The 18649-nt window shown below is 51.9% G+C and overlaps 1 protein-coding gene across 6 annotated transcripts; it reads right to left on the bottom strand.

Moving 5' to 3' along the window:
- Positions 1 to 6: 6 nt before the first annotated feature.
- Positions 7 to 16228, bottom strand: Tfap4 (transcription factor AP-4). Of its 6 annotated transcripts, XM_023711309.1 has the most exons (8): positions 15487 to 15546; positions 14695 to 14942; positions 6379 to 6544; positions 6182 to 6280; positions 5610 to 5780; positions 4821 to 4961; positions 2873 to 3031; positions 7 to 797 (listed from the first exon to the last, which is right to left on the bottom strand). In XM_023711309.1, the coding sequence occupies exons 3-8, from the start codon at positions 6451 to 6453 to the stop codon at positions 603 to 605; spliced, it is 840 nt and encodes a 279-aa protein (XP_023567077.1). In that variant the 5' UTR covers positions 6454 to 6544; positions 14695 to 14942; positions 15487 to 15546; the 3' UTR covers positions 7 to 602. The 6 variants fall into 6 exon arrangements, with proteins under 6 accessions (XP_023567077.1, XP_004627872.1, XP_023567074.1 ...); XM_004627815.2 differs by lacking the exons at positions 14695 to 14942; positions 15487 to 15546 and adding an exon at positions 15933 to 16226; XM_023711306.1 differs by lacking the exon at positions 14695 to 14942 and having other exon boundaries at positions 15487 to 15567.
- Positions 16229 to 18649: the final 2421 nt, after the last annotated feature.

Genomic DNA, 18649 nt, shown 5'->3' with positions numbered 1-18649 from the left:
ACATTTTTGGGGTTTAAGGGCACCCTGGAGGAAGAGGTGGACAGAAGGATGGAGAATGGCAGTCCTGGTGTTGAGGGGAGGAGGAAGGGCAGCAGCGAACCCCAACCGAGAAGCATAGAGCCCCGGTCCCCAGAGAGCCCCAACCTAGCCTAACCCCCAACCCATGTTAAGTGCTTAAAGAAGAAGAAAACCAGGTGGAGGAGGGAGGGGGACTGAAGACTGACAGGCGTAGGGCCAGCTCTGGGAAGGGGTAAATACCTTGGGGTTGATATTCCCTGTTCTTAAAAACACACTTTAACGAAAAATGTTTTTTGGTGGAAGAGGCCAAGCACCCCAGTGTCTGTCTCCCCCAGCGTCCATGGTGGAGGCACACCCCTGGGATCCCAATGCTCCCACATATCCTGTGCCACCCCAGCCCTGGGACCCTGGCTTGGGTGGCTTCGTTCCAAGGTTGATTTACAGTATTGAAAAAGAGGTCATAAAAGAGACCCAAATGACACAGTAATTTTGTAAAAATTTCTCACTCATTCACCCACATTTCTCCCTGTCACTTCCCCAACCCCCTCCAGCCCCCAGAAGGGAGAGGAGGGCTGAGGGGGTGGTCAGGGAAGCTCCCCATCCCCTAAAGGCTCCTCCCGGCTCTGGTCCATGGCATCACTGTCCGAGGCCTCCGAGTCCGAGGCAGTGTCTGAAGTGTGCACCTCCGGGCAGCTGCGTACAGGCTTCACGATGACTGCTCGCCGCTGCTCCTCCTCTAGCTCCTGCTTGTCCTGGGTGCCCTCGATGTGCTGGATTGCCTGGGCAGGAATAGGCAACCGGAGGTTTAGCCAAAGGCTCCCAGCCAACTCTCCACAAAACACATACCTCAGGACTGTCCCAAAGTAAGCCTGGCGAGGCAGGGGGTGCTGCCAGAGTCCAGGGGAAATAAACATTAGAAAATTGCTCTGCTGAGCTGGGTGTGGTAGCACACACCTGTAATCCCAGCACTTTGGAAGGCTGAGGCAAAAAGAAAGGAAGACTGAAAATTCAAACCCAAGCTGAGCAATCTGAAGACTTAGACCCTGTCTCAAAATTTTTTTTAATATTTTTTTTAAAAAGCACTTCCCTGGCAAGGGCAAGGGTCTGAGTTTAATCCTTGGTTCCGCCAAAAAAAAAAGGTCTGAGGGATGAGTTAGAAAGACAGCTCGGCAGTCTTAAACACCTGCCTGGCAAGTGCAAGAACCCAGGTTCAATCCCTGGCACATGCTGTGCTAACTCCAGAACCCAGAGGCGCACGGTGCCAGCCACAGAAACTGGGGTGTGATGGCAGATGCCTATAATCCCAGCACAGCGAGATCACTACAAGTCCAGCTGCGTAGCAAGATCCTGTACCAAATAAATAAATAAATAAATAAATAAATAAATAAATAAATAATTTTTAAAAATAAAAAAAAAAAATAAAGGTCTGAAGGGATAAAAAATGGTCTGGGAGGGCCAGGTAGATGGCTCAGTGGAATAAGCGCTTCCCTGGCAAGCGCAAGGGCCTGAGTTCGATACCCAGTTCCACCAAAAAAAATATAAATAAATAAAATAAAATAAAATAAAAGGTCTGGGGATGCAGCCCAGCCCTGGATTCAATCCCCAGTAACACGTAAAAAAGCCAGGTATGATGCCACATGCCTGTAATGCCAGCACTTGGGAGGCTGAAGCAGGAAGACTGATGTGAGTTTGAAGCTAGCCTGGGGTACAAAGTGAGTTTAAGTCCAGCCTGAACTTCACAGTGAAACCTTCACAGTGAAATCTTTGTCTTTTTGTCTCATAAAGACAAAAAAAAGTTTTAAAGGCACCCTGTTGACAAACGCCTTTCAAGAAGGGTCTCAGTGCTGCCAAGAAATGACAAGCATCTCCCACACATTTAGGTATTTTAAAGTCTTCCTATTAATTCTTGTTGTTGTTCTTCTTCAAGACAGGGTCTCGCTATGCAGTTTAGGCTACTTTGAGTTCACTTTGTAGCGCAGGCTGGTCTTGAACTCACAACGATCCTCCTGCCTCAGACTCCTGAGTGCTGGGATTACAGATGTGCATTGCCATGCCCCACTCTTCCTATTAATTTATTTAAGATTTTTGGGGCCAGGGAGATGGCTCAGTAGAATAAGCGCTTGCCTGTCAAGCCCAAGAGCCTGAGTTCAAGCCCTGGTTCCGCAAAAAAAAAAAAAAGATTTTTGTTATTAATTGTATTATTCATCTTCCTGGTTTTATATGTAACTGAAGTTCTGAGCACTGAATTTTTCCCCTTTTGGCTTCTTTGGTTTATATTATTATTTACCAATTAATCTTTTTAATTTACTCCCAACATTCACAGGAGATATAAGCAGGCCCACCCAGCCACTGATACTTTACCCCATTCTCTTTTTTTGTTTTTTGTGGCTGGCTCAGCCCACCCAGGGGGCGGGGCTGGCACAGCATGTGGTGCCAGGGATCAAACTGTGGGCCCTGCGCACTTGCCTAAACTTGCCTAAGCAGGCGCTTGAGACCACTAAACTATCTCACCAGCCCCTACCCCATCCTTAGTTACAGGAAATGGAGGTGAGAGAAAGTTTTGCCCTGAATGAAGAGCTGACCACAGGAACTCTAACCAGGGGGCTCTGGCTCCAAAGGAGCCTGCCAGCAAGCCTCTCACTGAAGAAGGAATGTGGCTCATCTCTAAGCTCTGTTGCCCAGCTGTCCATCCCTGCAGATGCAGGGAGGGAGAGACGCCTCCACCCTGGGCATCCAGCCCACTCCTCCAACTCAAGAGCCATCTTCTCTTCTGTCCCTTATTGTCTGATCTGCCATAAAGAGTCTGTTTGAAGAAGTTCACCCCCACAAGCTGCGCTTCCCCAAGCCCAGATACCTGCACAATAGTGTCCAGATTTTGCCGAGATGTAGAAACAGAGTTGATGACAGAGGGACCCATGGTGACAACGTTGATGTGGTGGGAGGGAGGCGGTGGTGGTGGTGGCGCCGGAACAATCACCGTGGGATGGTGGGTAGGCGCTGGAGGGGGCAGGAGCTGTAAGACAGAAGCCCTCAGTCTTTCTGCCTGTGGTTCTTCTGGCCCATCAACCTCCATCAGCATAAAGGGCCACTACAGTTTGGCTTTAGGTTTCCCTAGTGGTCAATCTGTAGTGGCAGTCACAGCATGACATCACTGGGAATGGTGGAATCTTTAAGAGGTCAGCCAGGGGCTGGCAAGACAGCTCAGCAGACTAAAGCACCTGCTTAGGCAAGCACAGGGACAGTGGTCAGATCCCCAGCACCACATGCCACACCAGCCTGCCCACAGGGCAGGCTGAGCCGGGTGTAGTGTTGTATGCCTATAATCCCAGTGTACACCTGTAATCCCAGCACTGGGGAGGCTGAAAACAGGAAAATCACTATGAGTCTGAGCTGCATAGTAAGATCCTGTAACAACCAAATACATTTGAAAAAAAGAGGTGCCAGTGGAAGCCCTTTAGGGGTAGATACTCTCAGAGAAATAGAACCCACAACCACTTTTTCTTCTTTTTGCTCTTTAGCTTCCTGGCCATGAGGTGAGCTATTTCACTGTCACCTGCTCTTCCCATGATGTGCTGTTTTGGGACAGGCTCAAAACAATGAATGAGGCCAACTGATCACAGAACAAAATCTCCAAAACCATGAGCCAAAATAACTCCTTTCTCTGGGAAAAAAAAAAAAACTCCTTTTTCTTTATGAGCAGATTATCTCAGCAGGGTATGGTAGTGCACATGTGTAGTTCCAGCACTCTGGGAGACTGAGCCAAGAAGATTACGTTTGAGTACAAACTGGGCAATGTAGTTACTTAGATGCGCCCCCAATAAAACGACCAGGAATAACTAACAAATACACAGGGGGCCAGCCAGCTTACCACCCCACCCCTACCCCAACACTGTACTAAGAAGTGAAGGACTGGCAGCTTATGGAAGTGCTTCTGGCCACCCCAAATCCCAGGGCCCCCTCAACTCTCAGTGCCACGCAGCAGTTCAACATCTACTACAGTATTAGTTAAGAGTGTAGATGAGAGCCAGGCATGGTAGTGCACACATGTAATCCCAGCACTTGAGAGACTAAGGTAAGACTGCCATGAGTTTGAGGCCAGCCTCGGCTACACAGTGAGTACAAGGCCACCCTGAACTATATAGCAAGACCTTGACTCAAAAAAAATAAAAAAACGGTATAGACAGTAAGCCTGGCACTGTTGCATACATCCGTACTCCCAGTTATTCTGGAAACAAATGTTCATGGGTGCCAGGGAGATGGCTCAGTGGAACAAATGTTCATGGTTTTTGCCTTTGTTTTTTGGGTCTCAGGAATTGAACTCAAGACTTTGTGCTTGCTAAGCACGTGCTTATGCTACTGAGCTATATCCCTAGCGCCTCTCAGCTATTCTGGAGACTGAAGCTGGAAGACTGCAAGTCTCAGCCCAGCCTGGGCAACTTAGCCAGCCCCCATAAGCTGTGGAACTGGAGGTGTAAGTCACTGGAAGAGTGTCTGCTGGGCAGGCACAAGGTCCCAGGTTTAATAATGGGGGGAGGGGGACCGTGGATTTAGATAGCCAGGATTCAAATCCCTGTCCTAGTCGTTTGGGACCCTGTGTGTGTTATTCAGCCCTTCTGTGCCTCTATTTCCTCATCCGTCAAACAGGAGTTTAACAGCTCAGGTTTTAAAGGGCTGCTTGGAGGACTCCATGAACTCACGGACACAGATGCCTGGAGCCATAAACAGCTCCTTGAAAACAGTGGGGCACCTCTGCACCCTGAGAGCCCAGGGGCAGCTTGAGCCTTCCTAGGCCTCCTGCTCACCTGGGTCCGCAGGTGCTGCTGTTCCCGCTCAAGCTTCTCCTGGTGCAGCAGCCGCACTTGTTCCTGCTGCTGCTGCAGCTGCACCTGCTGCGCAATCACCTTGAGCTTTTCCGGGTACATGTGGGCCTCCAGGGACCGCACCTATGGGTAGAGCAGCTCGGTGCTCAGGGGCAGGGCCAGAGCACACCTGCTCCACCAGCCTCATAGCAGGCCACCCACCAAAACCTCCAACCCCAGGACATAGCAGTGTTCCCAAAACCTAAGAACCTAGCATGAGCAACCCCCTGGTGCAGAGACTAAGTTCTTTACTAGAACTCTCTGGGCTTCCCTCCCACCTCCAGGTCTCTGTCTATGCTCTTCTCTGAATGAAACACCCTTTTCCCTTCTTTGCCTGGTTAACTGATTTCCAACTGGAAGTCATGGGGTACCCATAGGGGATCAGGGCACACCTACAGCCACATGAATTTTATCTCATTTGCTCTGTGTGGTGTATGTACGTGTATGTGTGTTGGGAATTGAATCCAAAGCCTTACATGCTAAGCACACACTCTGCCACTGGCCTGTACCTGAGGTCCTCAGTTGCATTTTTATACCTGAGAGCCTTTGACTAATTCCCTTATCGCCCAGGCATTCAGTAACACTCAAGAACAACTAGATCTTCACTCCCACACTTGGCATAGAGCAGGGGCTTCTGTAAATACCTGCTAACTGGAAAGCACACATGCAGAAGAGACCACAGAAGCACCCCCTGCCTGTGGCACGCTGCACCATCCCAGAGGGGCACCCCACCTGCTCCTCCAGCATCATGCGCACAGAGCGCTCCTTGTCCAGCTGCTGTCGCAGCTCAATCATCTCCCGCCGCAGGTCCTCAGCCTTCTCATCCTCCCAGATATCCGGTGAGCCAATTCCCTCATCCTTGTCCTCTGCCCGCCGCCGCTTTGGAGAAGAACCACTCAGCTCCTGGGGACCGCAAAAGATAGATGAGCATGTGAAGTGAACCCCCCGTACCACCACTACCACCATGGAGGTCAAGCGGCTCCATCTCAGCCCCCCAAAGCTACCCGACAGAGGTGGACCTTGACTGGGGAGCTCATTTTCTAGATCCAACAAAGTGCCTCAGTGCCAGGAGGAAAATTAGAAAGGACTGGTTTTCCAAGGCAGTTGCATAGTTCCTTCCCTTTCATGAAAAGGGAAATGGAGGCCCAACCAGGAAGGCAAGTTTGTTAAGTAGGCTGGTCAGCATACAAGATGGGACTGCCAGTCACCTGTGTCCCAGATCAGTGGCTTGGTCCAGGCATGCCATGCTGGGGACAGGGAGTGAGAAGAAGGACAGGACACTGAGGTGATGCCTCCTACAATACCTGGATAAAGCGCTTGAGCTGCGTGTTCTGCTGCAGAAGCCTGGTCTTCTCCTGCTCCAGGGAGAAAATGTACTCTGCTGTCTGTTGGAGAATGGCTGCCTGGAGGCAAGAGGTCAGGGTCAGGCCGGTGGCAGCTACCAAGATTCTCTTCTACCACAGCCAGCCACCTCCTCCAGGAAGCTCCCACCCCTGCCCACCTTGCTGAGCTTCTCTCCATCTGTGTGGGGAATGAGGGTCTTGAGGGACTGGAAGCCCGCGTTGATGCTCTGCATACGCCTCCGCTCGTTGCTGTTGGCGATCTCCCGCCGAATCCGCCGCTCCTGGTCCCGCTGTGTCTCAGGGGTCAGTGGGATGTTGGCAAGGCTGCAAGGGCAGACGGAAACTTAAGACTAGATGCACTCTGAGCCTTGCCCCAATAGGTTCATCTTTTTTTGTTTTTTTACTTTTTTGAGTGAGGCCTTGAACTCACTAAGTAACCCAGGCTGGCCTCGAACTTGTAGCAGTCCTCATGCTTCAGTCTCCCAAGTATTGGGCTTAAGGCCCATCTTCATAATTCATCTCAAGACCCCCAGGTGTAAACCTGTATCCCTCCCTGCTGCAAAGAATACCAGGTCAGCCTAATGCCAGCAATTCAGGCAGATCACCCCTGAAGCTGATGAAGGGGCACTAATACCCAGGCAGACTGAACTAAATGGCTACTGGCAAGGGTATACTGCTCAGAATGACTTCCTTACCAAAGGCAGGAATCTCCTCTAGAATAAGGTTCCCAGCCAGGTCTGCATACCAAAAACACTCAAGGAGTTGTACAGTAAGCAGGAGTCTGGTGCCAGCCCAGCATCTGACTAAGGAAATCTAGGAAAGCTCAGCAGCCTGGGTGGCTAATCTCTCTTATCTGATGCAGGTAGTTCTTGAGTGATAGTCAAGAGGCACCTGGGTCTTGGGACACTTCTGAGCTCCTTGCTGACTTGGACCACCTCCAGCATCTCAGGCTTTGCCACCCAGGACTGAGGAGTCATCACCACAGCCAAGCCTCCAGCCAGAGCCCTAGCTCCTACCTCTGCCCCCCTGGACTATGATTTCACAGAAGACAAGACAGATACCACTCATTCCACAGAGAGGACAATAGGCCAACAACCCCGGGGAACAGGACCCACAAAGTCCAGCCACTTTAAGAGGCAGACCAGCTCTGTGCCAGGAAGTGAGGCCCCTGGCATGCTGTGGGCAATGGGATTGCACAGTGCGGGTGCAGCGGCAATGGAGTAAAAGATGAAGCAGCCAGGGAAGGGGGCGAGGCCAGATGCAAAGCCTGCAGGCCCAACACCACTGCTCCCGAGGGGTGGGCCTGTGTGTGGCCTGGAGGAGTGGGGCTCCCCTTCTCAGCCCTCCCCTGCAACTTCTCCCGCCCCTGGCCTGATGGCTTCCAGATGCTGAGCTCCCAGCAAAGGCGCCAGCCCCACCCAAAGCCACAGCCCTGGCCTCTTCCTGAGGGGCCCTCCCCGGGTGACCTGTTCCAGGCCTGAGCCAAGAAAGCTTAGGCCCTGAGTCTGGGGAAATTGGAACAGGCCTTGGGGCGCTCTCATCCCATTGATGGGGATCCAGGATGGAGGAGGTACCAGCACCTTGACTCCTTTGCTTTGACTTGACCCTATCCCTATCCTCAGGGAAAGAGCTGAACAACAGCCCAGGACGGGAACACATCTCCAACAGCTGGAAACGGCCCTGGTTTGACCTGCCCCACCCAGCCTGCCCCATCTATCCATCTATCCATCCATCCATCTGTCCATCCATCTGTCCGTCCGTCCGTCCATCCATCCATCCATCCATCCAACCATCCATCCTACTTCAGCTCCCTGTGGGACCCCAGATACTGCCTTGCCCCTTCCTAGGCCTCAGCTTTCTATTTCAACAGAGAGGGTGGCCAGCTGGGATTGAACACCACATCAGCCACTCCAGGAGGTCTGCAGGCAAATCAGCGCAGCTCCACATGCCATCTCCTTACCCCCCCCCCCGCCCACTCTCTCTCCCTCAACCCACTTCATCAAGCCAAGACCCCTCTTCCCAGCTTTGAGTCCAGAAGGCTCAGAGGCTCAACCAACCCAGGGCCTCCCTGACTTCTCCACCAGGGTACAAGACCCTCACAGGGCTGGGAACGTCAGTGCTGGGAAGAAAGCCCAGGTCCCCCTCACATACTTTACAGATGAGGTGGCCCTTTATTTAGGGCTCAGAGTAGGGACAGAATGGGTTTGGAGTCAGATAGCTAGATATCCAACTCTCCTCTTCAGGCCAGATACCTCTCTTCTCTCCATTTCCCTGCCCCCACACTACATATGATAATGTCAAAAAGAGGAAAGGGCCAAGTTAGGCAGAAGCTGCCACTGTCTACCCTCAGACCACACCTTCTCAGAGTGGCCAATTGGGCAACAGGAACAGGGACTGTTCTGCAGTAGGTGGCCTACCAACAGGGCAACAGGGATCTTTGGAGACAAAAAGAGCTAAGATTTGCAGATAGTTTGCTGGGCATACACCTTAATTCCAGCACAGGAAGATCAACGTGAGTTCAAGGCCAGCCTGAACTACACAGTGAGACCCTGTTTCAAAAAAGAGAGAAAAACAAAGAGAGGTACCATAGGAAGCCATCTGGTGAATACAACCTGTTTGGAAGCAACCCCTACACCCTATCCTTATCTCTCCTGGTGATGCCCAAGGACTGAGCTGACCCCAGAGCTGGGGCCCAATAAAAGAGTCCTGGGCCCACTGGGCTATCCTGAGAGACAACCCATCTGGAAAGCCTAGCAATAAAGAAGTAAGTTGTCGTTTGTTTTTTATAGTCTTGAAAACAATGAGATGGCTCAGTGGAATAAGTGCTTCCCTGGCAAGCACAAGAGCCTGAGTTCAATCCCCAGTTCCACAAAAAAAAGAAAGAAAGAAAGAAAGAAAGAAAGAAAGAAAGAAAGAAAGAAAGAGAAAACAAGTGTGGCAATACACACCTGTCTCAGCACTCTGGCAGAGACAGGAAGATCACAGGTCTGAGGACATTCTAGCCAATCTAGACAGCCCCATTTCAAAATAAAAAACAAAAAGGGCTGGGGAAGTAATGTGTGCAAAGAGCTTGCCTAGCATGAGAAAGACCTTGGGTTTAAGTCCTAGTACACATGCATGTACACACGCACACACACGCATCTTGAATTCTTTGTAGGATGTGCTAAAGACTCACTATGTTAAGATTTTTTCACTTAATTTTATCAAAATCTTCCTTTGAGTAAGATGGCCTGATGATTCCCATATAAAGAGCATACAAAGATTCAGGAAGGGACCAGTTATAGCAAGCAATAAAGTTGGGACCCAGAACAAATGTCAGGGGACAGGAGGGTAAAGTGGGCTTTATAGGGTCCCACAGATTGACCGGTGACAGGTATCCCTGAATCGGACCAGGCAAAGCTATTGTTGACAGCTGCATGCTAGCACTGTGTTAACTCTTCTTCCTAGTCACAGACTTCTTATACATCCCCCCAGTCCCCACAAAAGCCCAAAGGAATGGCTGCAGCAATGTGACTCATGATATACACACCATCAAGCACCACATAGGACACTGCCAACTGCCGCAGACAACCACCGTCTGTTGGTACTGAGAGCTCAGAACAGAAGGGGCTGCTCAACCAACGGATGTGGCTGCTAGAACAGAGCCTCAGTGCTGAGCCCCTCTAAACTACAGTGACAGAAAAGGGCCACAAGTGATGTGATGTGATGTACCCAATATCACACCTGCTGACCTGCTACACCAGGGTGCAGCTGGATGCACCCTCCTGCTGCTCCCAGCCCAAGTTCCAATTCATCAGTCATCAATTCATCAATTCATCAGTCTCCAGGGAGCTGACCCTCAACCTCTCCCTTTCCCACTAACTGGGAAGCCCCAAGAACACAGAGCTCCAGGCTCCAAATCGCCACCCCCAAAATTCCTAGAAGAGGACCAGGCAGGCAGAGGAGCCTATGTCAGCTCCTCTGTACCTCAAAGCCAAGAACATGGCTCATCCAGATGTTCCATCCTGCCGCTTCCTCTCCAAACCCATCAACCTAGCTGCCTCCTTCCAGAACCAGCTGCCGCTTAACTTAGTAGTTAACTTAGACTTAACTAAGAAGAGATTCACCCCCAAAGCTACAGCTCCTCATAGGGACTTGAATTTGTCATCAAGACTTACTATCTGGGCCAGGGGAGATAGCTTGGCAGTCTAAGCACCTGCCTGGCAAGTGGAAGGACCCGGGTTCAAGCCCTGGTACCACATGTCATGCTGGCCACACACCAAGCCAGCCACAGAAACCAGGTGTGGTGGTGCACATGTATAATCCCAACACTGGGGAAGCTGAGTCAAGAGGATCACTATGAGTCTTAGCTGTACAGTGAGACCCTGTGCCAAATAAATAAATTAATTTAAAAAAAAAAACTTACTCTCTGAACAGTCCTGGAAATAGGCACTGCTAAAGAGGTGTCCTGTTTTGTTTTGTTTTTTTTAACAGACTATATGCTAACCCAAGGTTCTGACTGGTGGAGTTTGAGCTAACCAAGAATTATGACAGGTAGGCCAACTACTGCTGACCAACCCCAGGTTCCTATTCACGAAGAGTAAGAGTTAAAGGACATTTCCAAGTGACACTGCAGTGAACAAAGAGGATTTTTCTGCAAAGGCCTGAAAATTCCTTATAATTTTCCAGGTTTTACAGAAGTAAACGGTCACTGCATGGTAAAAGTCACATTACCACCTCCCTGGTAACTTTAGACTCACCCAGGTGAGCAGCAACTCTGATTTCTACATCCCACTGCCCTGACAGACAGGGGCAGGTGGGGGGTTGGGGGCCTGCCATCCTTTCCCCAATATGCCCCCCAAATCTAGGAAGAAAAACAGCACCCCAACCAAACACTCCAGGGCATCTGACACACTCTTTGCATCCAGTCCCTAAGGGATAATTGCCCAGCCCCAGGCCAAGCATCTCCCATCTTCCTCCACCCTCCTGCCCAGCTGCAGCCTCCAACAGGCCCCTAAGAAGTCTCACTGCACACTCCCTGAGCTCTCATGGAGCACCACACTGTCAAACTGGGGCAAATCCACCTGACATTTCTCCCTTACTTGAAAAGGGAGACAATCTTTCCACTCCAGGCATCAAGGAACTCACCATTCTCGCTGTCTCCACCCAGACATACATCCCTCCTCTCCAGCCTCCTGTGATCAGCCACCACCACCCTCCACTTGGTTCCAGAACACACCAAGCCATACTGGTCCCCTCAAGAGACATCGGCCCTCCTTCCACCTACCCCATGCCTCCTGCAGCCCAAAGGGACGCTGCCTTGAGTACAAATGCCAAACTTTCCGCTTGCTAGGTGGGAAACTCCAAGTTGAGCCAGTCAACAGCCTCAACTTCCCCCACATGTAAAAAATTTAGAAATACTACCTTACCTCTCAGGTTCATGGCAAAGTTTAAAGAGCACTGAGGGAAAAATAATAATAATAATACAAGAAGACAACAGGGCCAGATGTGTGGTACATACCTGTAATCCCAGCATTCAAGAGGCTAAACAGGAGGATCGCTGAGTTCAAGGCAGCCTGGGCTACAAAGTGAGTCCAAGACCAGCCTGAACAGCATAACGAAACCCTGTCTTAAAAAGTTTTTTTTAAAAAAAGGATGCCCATTGTGTGGCGCCAGCCCCATCCCCCTGGAGCACGATGAGACTGCGATTGAGACTGGGCGTGGTGGCGCCCGTCTGTAATCACAGCACTTGGAAGGCTGAAAACAGAAGAATCACTATGAGTCTGATCTATGTAGTGAGGTCCTATACACCCTGTGGACCCTGTCCTAAATTCATTTAAAAAAAAGGAGGATCACTAGAGTCCAATCTGTGTAGTGAGAACATGTAGACCCCGTACTAAACATATTTTTTTTAATTAAAGTTGAAAGACAAAAAAAAGACAAGAGGATGATGTCCTGTTTTTGTACCCAACTATCCAGCACAACCCACGGTTCTCACGGGACTGACAGAATCCTCTGATACCAAGAGCTGGTAAGCCGCTAAGGTCAGGGATCATCAGGTTTTGTTACCTGCTAAATCTTCAGTCTTGTCATCAAGCTAGTGCTTCATAAATGGATTCAAAGACCAACCAAACACATAAAATCTCCTAACACACCATCTTTTTAAAATTCTGAGTTGGACCAAGGAGATGCCCAGTGGCCCAAGTACCTGCCTGGCAAGTGCAAGGTCCTGAGTTCGTCCCAGGACCACAAAAACAAAAAATAAATAAAATTCTGAAACAGTCTCCCCACGATGAATGTAATCAGTATGTAACGCACACGGGTACTAATAAAACTTTTTAAAAGGCAGGCTTTTAAAAATCAAATTGGGGCCAGTGAGATAGCTCAGCCATCTAAAGCACCTGCTTAGGCAAGCTTAGACAGGCGCAGGGGACCTGGGTTTGATTCCCAGCATCACATGCCATACCAGCCCCACCATCAGTGGGCTGAACTGGCCAAAATAAATTTTAAAAATAATGAGAAGATAGAATTGATAGGGTCTAGCCAAGTTGCTCAGTCTAGCATTGAACTTGTGACCCTCCTACCTCAGTCTCCCATGTAGCTGGGGTTACAATATGTAACTTCAGTGCCGGGGAGATGGCTCAGTGGCATAAGCACTTCCCTGGCAAGCACAAGGGCCTAAGTTCAATCCCCGGTTCCGCCAAAAAACAAACAAACAAAACTTTTTTCTTTTTAATTTTTTTTAATTATTTATTTATTTATGTGTGTGTGTGTTTGTTTTAGTGTGTGGCCAGCTCAGCCCACCAGGGGGCGGGGCTGGCTGGCATGTGGTGCTGGGGGATTGAACCGCGGTCCCTGCTTAGCTTAAGCTTGTTCTAAGTAGGTGCTTTAGACCACTGAGCCATCTCTCCAGCCCAAAACTTTTTAAAAAGTGGAAAAAAAAAAAAAAGTAACTTCAGGCAGCTCTCTTAAGGGAATTTTCTTTACAGAATTTACAGGGATAGAAATGACCATGCCCCCTGGTTTTTAAGAGTCTGAAGGTTAAAGTAACAGCTTCCAGGTACTTCCATACCACTCTCCACGGACATTACATTTTACCAAAGCAGAGAACCTTTAGGCATCAAGTACTGGGCACTGCCCTTCCAGCCCCTCTAGCTGGCTGGTGAGACAGATGAGAAGGGCAGGGGAGCTCTACTCCTCAAAGAGGGATGAAGGAAAATCCATAGCCTGAGAACCTAGAGAAACCAAGTCCACTCAACCAAAGTCCTGCCCGGTGCACACACTCTTTTCTGGACAGGCCTCCCAGCTCACCCTGCAACCCAGCTGAAAATAGGGTAAGAGGCCCTGTCTTGGACACAAGGCAGGCTGAGGACTTGTGCACCTGGGGGCAGGTTCTGCCACCTCAAGCACTGGGACTGCCACAGCCCAATGTCTTTGTGCTAGCCTCCTCCAAAGAGGGGACTGATGTCTTGGGTTTGCTTGGTTTTGGTTTCTCTGAGACGGGGTCTCACTATATACCCCAGCCTAGCCTCAAACTCACAATCCTCCTGCCTCAACTTCCTGAGCTGGGATTACAGGTGTGTGCCAGAGTCCTAGGATGACCTGATTCCTCAACCAAAGTCCAGTTACAGGAGCTGGAGGGGCCACTGCCCCAAACCTGTGCATGGTCAGAGCTAAGAACGTCCTCTCCCATGTGTGGAGTTCAGCCTCTCCTGCACACTGCCCAGCCTTGCTAGGAGCAGCTATAGCCCTGCTGAAAAGCAGGGCTCTAGGGTCAGGTTTCCAGTTCCATCTCTACCTCTTGCTCCACCAGGTGGTCCCTTCCCCAGCCTGTGTCTTCATTTTTATAAGAGAATCAGAAAACAACTTGATTCATAGCACAGCAAGTACATAACAATTCAATGAGAAAACAATAGCAAAGGAAATGCCCAGAACATATAACGACTTTTTTTTAAGTTAGTAAAAAAAAATTTTTTTAAGTTAGTAACCGCTGGGCCAGGTGTGAGGGCACACGCCTGCAATCCCAGCACTCAGAAGACTGAGCCAGGAGGATTTCTGTGAGTTCAAGGCCAGCCTAAACTACATAGTGAGATCCTGTCTCAAAAAACAGAACAAAAAGTAATTACTGCTGGGCCCTCCAGCTGAGCTTTGTCTCAATGTCAACCCTCAGGGTGGTCCTGCTGCCTGTGAGATCTTTCAGCTGGCACACCTATCCCTAGGTATTGACTGTGAACTTGGCAATAAAGGTGAGAGCCATAGAGCCGGGTGTATACCTGTATAGCCACTTTTCCCCTGCATCTGGTGTTCACCAGCGTCGTCGGCCACACCGTGCTGGGGCTCCTCCTCCCCCAATCCCCGCCCTGCCAGCCCTGGGCTGCTGAGCACGTGGCTCAGCCCTGGGGAGCCATTTCGCTCCTGGAGCAGCACTGCAGGAAAGAGGCCCGCAGGTCCTAAACTTGTGCACACTGGCAAAACCTCCACCCCCTGGCGCCCACCTCAGCCAGTCGAGTCGGGTTCAATGGGGAGATGCCTGTGCCGAGCCTTAGCAAACGTAGTTCCAGGCATGTTCATTTTAACGTATCCGGAGCGATAGGGCTCCTCGAGGCCCGCAAATCCATCACCCTTGATAAAGGATGACTTTTGTTCGACCTCGGTCCAAGTTTACACAAAGCGGCTCCTGGAGAACGAATGCAGACCTCGGGATATCCACCCGGACCGGCGACCAGACGCTTTCGGCTTACGGCTAAGAGAAGGGGCGTGGAATGGGAAAGTTTGCAGAGGGAGACCCAAGTGCAGCGGGGAGCGGCCAGGCTGGGTTAGGGGCGGTCTCAGGAGCCCTCTCCTCGAAACGCCTTCCCCCTGGCCTGCCTAGCCCACCCAGCCCGCGGAGGCCGAGCTTTGTCAGGAAAAGCGTGGTTCCCGAGTGCCTACAAGTCCCACAATGCTGTAGCCGCCAGCCGCCCAGAACTACAGCTCCCGCGAGGCGGCGCGCGCGGAGGTCCGCCTACTCCAAAAGGGCTGCACAGTCACGTCCAGGCCTAGCTAGTAAACAGCGCCCGGGCGCGGGCGGGCGACCCAGCGAGCCAGCCAGCCAGCGGCGGCCAGCGTGCCCGGAGCCACAGCATCCCTGCCTTCCGCACTGCCCCCCGGGGCCCGCCCACCCGCGCAGTCCAGCGCTCGCGAGCCCCCCGACCCTGCTGCAGCCGCGCTCTCTACGAACACGCACACCACCCGGCTCCCCGCCCCACACCCACACCCGGAGCCGCGGCGGCAGGGCTGCATTGTACCTGCCCTCGCCGCGGCTCCAAGCACGCCATGGACCCCCCCAGACCCATTTGAAGGGGGGCATCCGGAGAGCGTGAGGAAGCAGGGAGAGGAAGGAAGCCGCCGCGGGAGGAGGGAGGAGGAAGCGCGGGGGGGAAAGCCACCAGCATCAAGCATGGCCGGGACTGCTGCAGAACCACGTGGGTCTGTTTGCAATTTACAAACGTCGCGACTCGCCCGCCTGCAGCGGACAAAAGTAGCCAGGGCCGCACGGGGTCCCTACGTTCCAAGGGAGGAGGGTCCCCAAGAGGCGCAAGCCGGGCGCGCGGGCTGCAGCCACCCCAGCAGCTAAGAAAGGCGAGCGGGGTCGGCGGCGCGGGCCATGCGTGCGCACACGCGCGCCAGCCCCGGGCGGGCTGGCCGGGGGCTGCAACGGTAGGAAGGGGTTAGGGGGAGGAGGAGTACACACCTACAGAGCCCTCCTATCACTTCTTTCTCTGTTTTCCTGAAATGTTGCAAAGAGGGCACCTTCTGAGTGGGCACCATGAAATACTCCATAGCGATCGGCCCCCCTCCTCTGCACGAGCCAGGTCCCGCGGTCCGCCGGAGAATGCAAGATGGAAATCCGAATCAAAGGGCAGCGCCGGACGGAGGTGCAGAATCGGCCGGTCCCAGATGCTGGCGGCGGCGGCGGCGGCGGCGGCGAGGGGAGGGAGGCGGGCAGGAGGGGCGGGAGGGAGGTCTCTCCGGCCTGCCTCCCCGGGCGTGTGTATGTGTGTGTGTGTTTGCAGCTGATCAGATGTCTGTTTCAAGGCGGGAAACAGCTGGTGAAAACTCAGCACTCCCCCGGCCTCCTTCCGCGGAGTAAGGAATTGCATGTAAACAAAGGACTATTTGCTGCGTCCCTCCAGCGGCGCGAGGCCGGGGCGAGCGGGGGGCAGGCCCCCGGCGACTGGCTGCAACTGGGATCTGCAGGCCTCCCCGGGCGTACGGGGGCCCACAGCAGCTCCCCAGCTGCGGGGGCGCGGCGTGAATGGAGAGATCTGCGACCCAGCTACATGCGCCACTATGGGTGATGAGGTCCATCAGCTGACAGGTTGGCAAGCATTGCAGAAAAAAAAAAAAAAAAAAAAAAAAGCCAGCCACCACGAGGGAACTCAGCCTGTGCGGCCCAGGGTCTCTGGCAGGCACTGTCCGTGCAGGGTCAGCCCACAACGCGACCCTGGGGGGCGCACGGCTGGGTTCAGTTTACCGCGGTAGCCGGAAGGTGGCCCTGGGTGCTTGCTTGGTTTTTGCTTTTTCACGATGCAACTGCATGAAGTGTAGTCTCGGGCGCGCTCCCTCAGAGCAGACCCAGGGCCCCCTGGAAACTTGCGTCACGGCCACCGCTTCCCACATTTAACTTGGGGCTGTCTCCAAGGGCCTGCCAACCTCCTTCCGTCCCTGCCCAGTTAGACACTCGACCGGGACTCTGGAGCCTGGGAATTCCGAATCCCATGAGATGACGGCAAAGGGGGACGCAACGGACTCCTCAGACATGGGGGGCTTTGGGGAGAGAGTTACAAAAGAGGGGTGGGGCAGAAAGGGTAGAGGCGGGTCTGAACTGCAGCGCCCGCCTCCCGCGCGGAAGTTTTCCAGCTCGGCGGGAGGCCCGGGGATTGCTACCAAATCCCCTTCCCCCCCCTTCCCCAACTTTCCCTCTCAGCGCGCAGAAGGCTGCAGCTTCTCATTCATGGCAAAGTCCTGGTGGAACTTACTCTTCCGCCAGGGGGCGCGCTGTGCAAAGGGGTGATAGCCTGGGACCATGAAGAGAGGTCACTAGTGCAGAGCTTCCGCCCTGCACTCCCCGATCCCCCTAAAACCAACACCACGGCCCACTTTCCGGCCCCAGGCCCTCCCCTGCCTCCTGGGGGGTTGGCTGCCCCTGCTCAGGAAGCTCACACCCATCTTGGAATGTCCTCCCCCCTGCCTACCCTCCTCCAGGTCCCTTCCAAATCGCGCCTCCTAGTTGAAATATAGTAGTCCTACTAATAACAATTATTAGGGAACGTTGTTATTAGATAGAACCAGCAGCATATAGGTGCCAGATAGTTTTGCATTCATATTTCCCACTCCTCAACACAATTTATTAAGCATTTTCTGTAATTACAGATCCCAAAATATTTAGATCCCAAATTTTTAAATATAACATCCTTAGGGCCGGCCAAATAGCTCAGCCAATTAAAGCATCTGCTTAGGCAGACACGGGCTGAGGGTTCTATCCCCCGACTGTCGTGCTGGGCCCCGCCCCCTGGGCGCACTGAGCAGTCATTGGGACTGGGCTGGTGATGCGCACCTGTAATCCCAGCGCTTGGGAGGCTGAAAACAGAAGAAGCACTATGTAGTGAGACTCTGTAGTCCCTGGAGACCCTATACCAAATATTTTTTAAAAGAAATATAGCACCCTTGATCCTCCCCTCAGGGCTACCAAATATAGGATGCTGCTTAGGAAATTCATCTTTAGGGGGGAGTTTATCTTAAGTGCCATTACTGATCAAGTTATTCTGATGCATCTCTATTATCCTTGCTCCCACATTCTAGATTTTGGGTTTTGAACCCAGGGTCTTCCAACTGAGTTACATCCCCAGCCCCATATGTGTATGCATGTGTGTGTATGTGTGATTTGACAGACTCTCCCTAATTTTTTTTTTTAAAACAGTCTCACTATGCAGTTCAGGCTGGCCTTGAACTCACTGTGCACCCCAGACTAGCCTCAAACTTGCAGAGATCCTCCTGCCTCAGCCTCCAAGCGCTGAGACTACAGATGTGTGCCATCACACCCATCTCCTTAAGTCTTTTAAATTGCCCAGCCTGGACTCTGAACTTTTTATCCTTCCACCTCAGAGAGCTGGGATCGCAGAAGTGAGCCATCACACTCAGCATAGAATATTTTGAGATAGAAAATTTTAAGCAATGGCAAGAAAAAAATCAACACTCAAGAAAAATCAAGGGGCCGAGGAGATGGCTCAGTGGGAGATGCGCTTCCCTGGCAAGGGCCTAAGTTCAATACCTGATTCCGCCAAAAAAAAGAAAAGAAAAATAATGTCTCCATTAATAGTTTCAAAAGTCAAAATCCAGGCTGAGGGTGAGGCTTAGGGGCCAGGGTAAAGTGCCTGCCTAGCATACACAAAGCACTGAATCTGATGC

This window comes from Octodon degus, unplaced genomic scaffold, assembly GCF_000260255.1.
Source record: "Octodon degus isolate 3935 unplaced genomic scaffold, OctDeg1.0 scaffold00021, whole genome shotgun sequence".
Classification (NCBI taxonomy): Eukaryota; Metazoa; Chordata; class Mammalia; order Rodentia; family Octodontidae; genus Octodon; species Octodon degus.
The sequence above is the reverse complement of the archived record's forward strand: the minus strand, read 5'-3'. Positions and strand labels throughout refer to the sequence as shown.

Bases quoted from the DNA above. Each gene is read 5' to 3' on its own strand.
- Tfap4 (XM_004627815.2), bottom strand. From the start codon at position 16,021: ATGGAGTATTTCATGGTGCCCACTCAGAAGGTGCCCTCTTTGCAACAT. The intron at 5,781-6,181 runs GTATTGTAGGAG...TGCGGTCCCCAG, and splicing joins AGCTCAAGCGCTTTATCCAG to GAGCTGAGTGGTTCTTCTCC. The intron at 3,032-4,820 runs GTGAGCAGGAGG...TCTGTCTTACAG, and splicing joins AGCAGCACCTGCGGACCCAG to CTCCTGCCCCCTCCAGCGCC.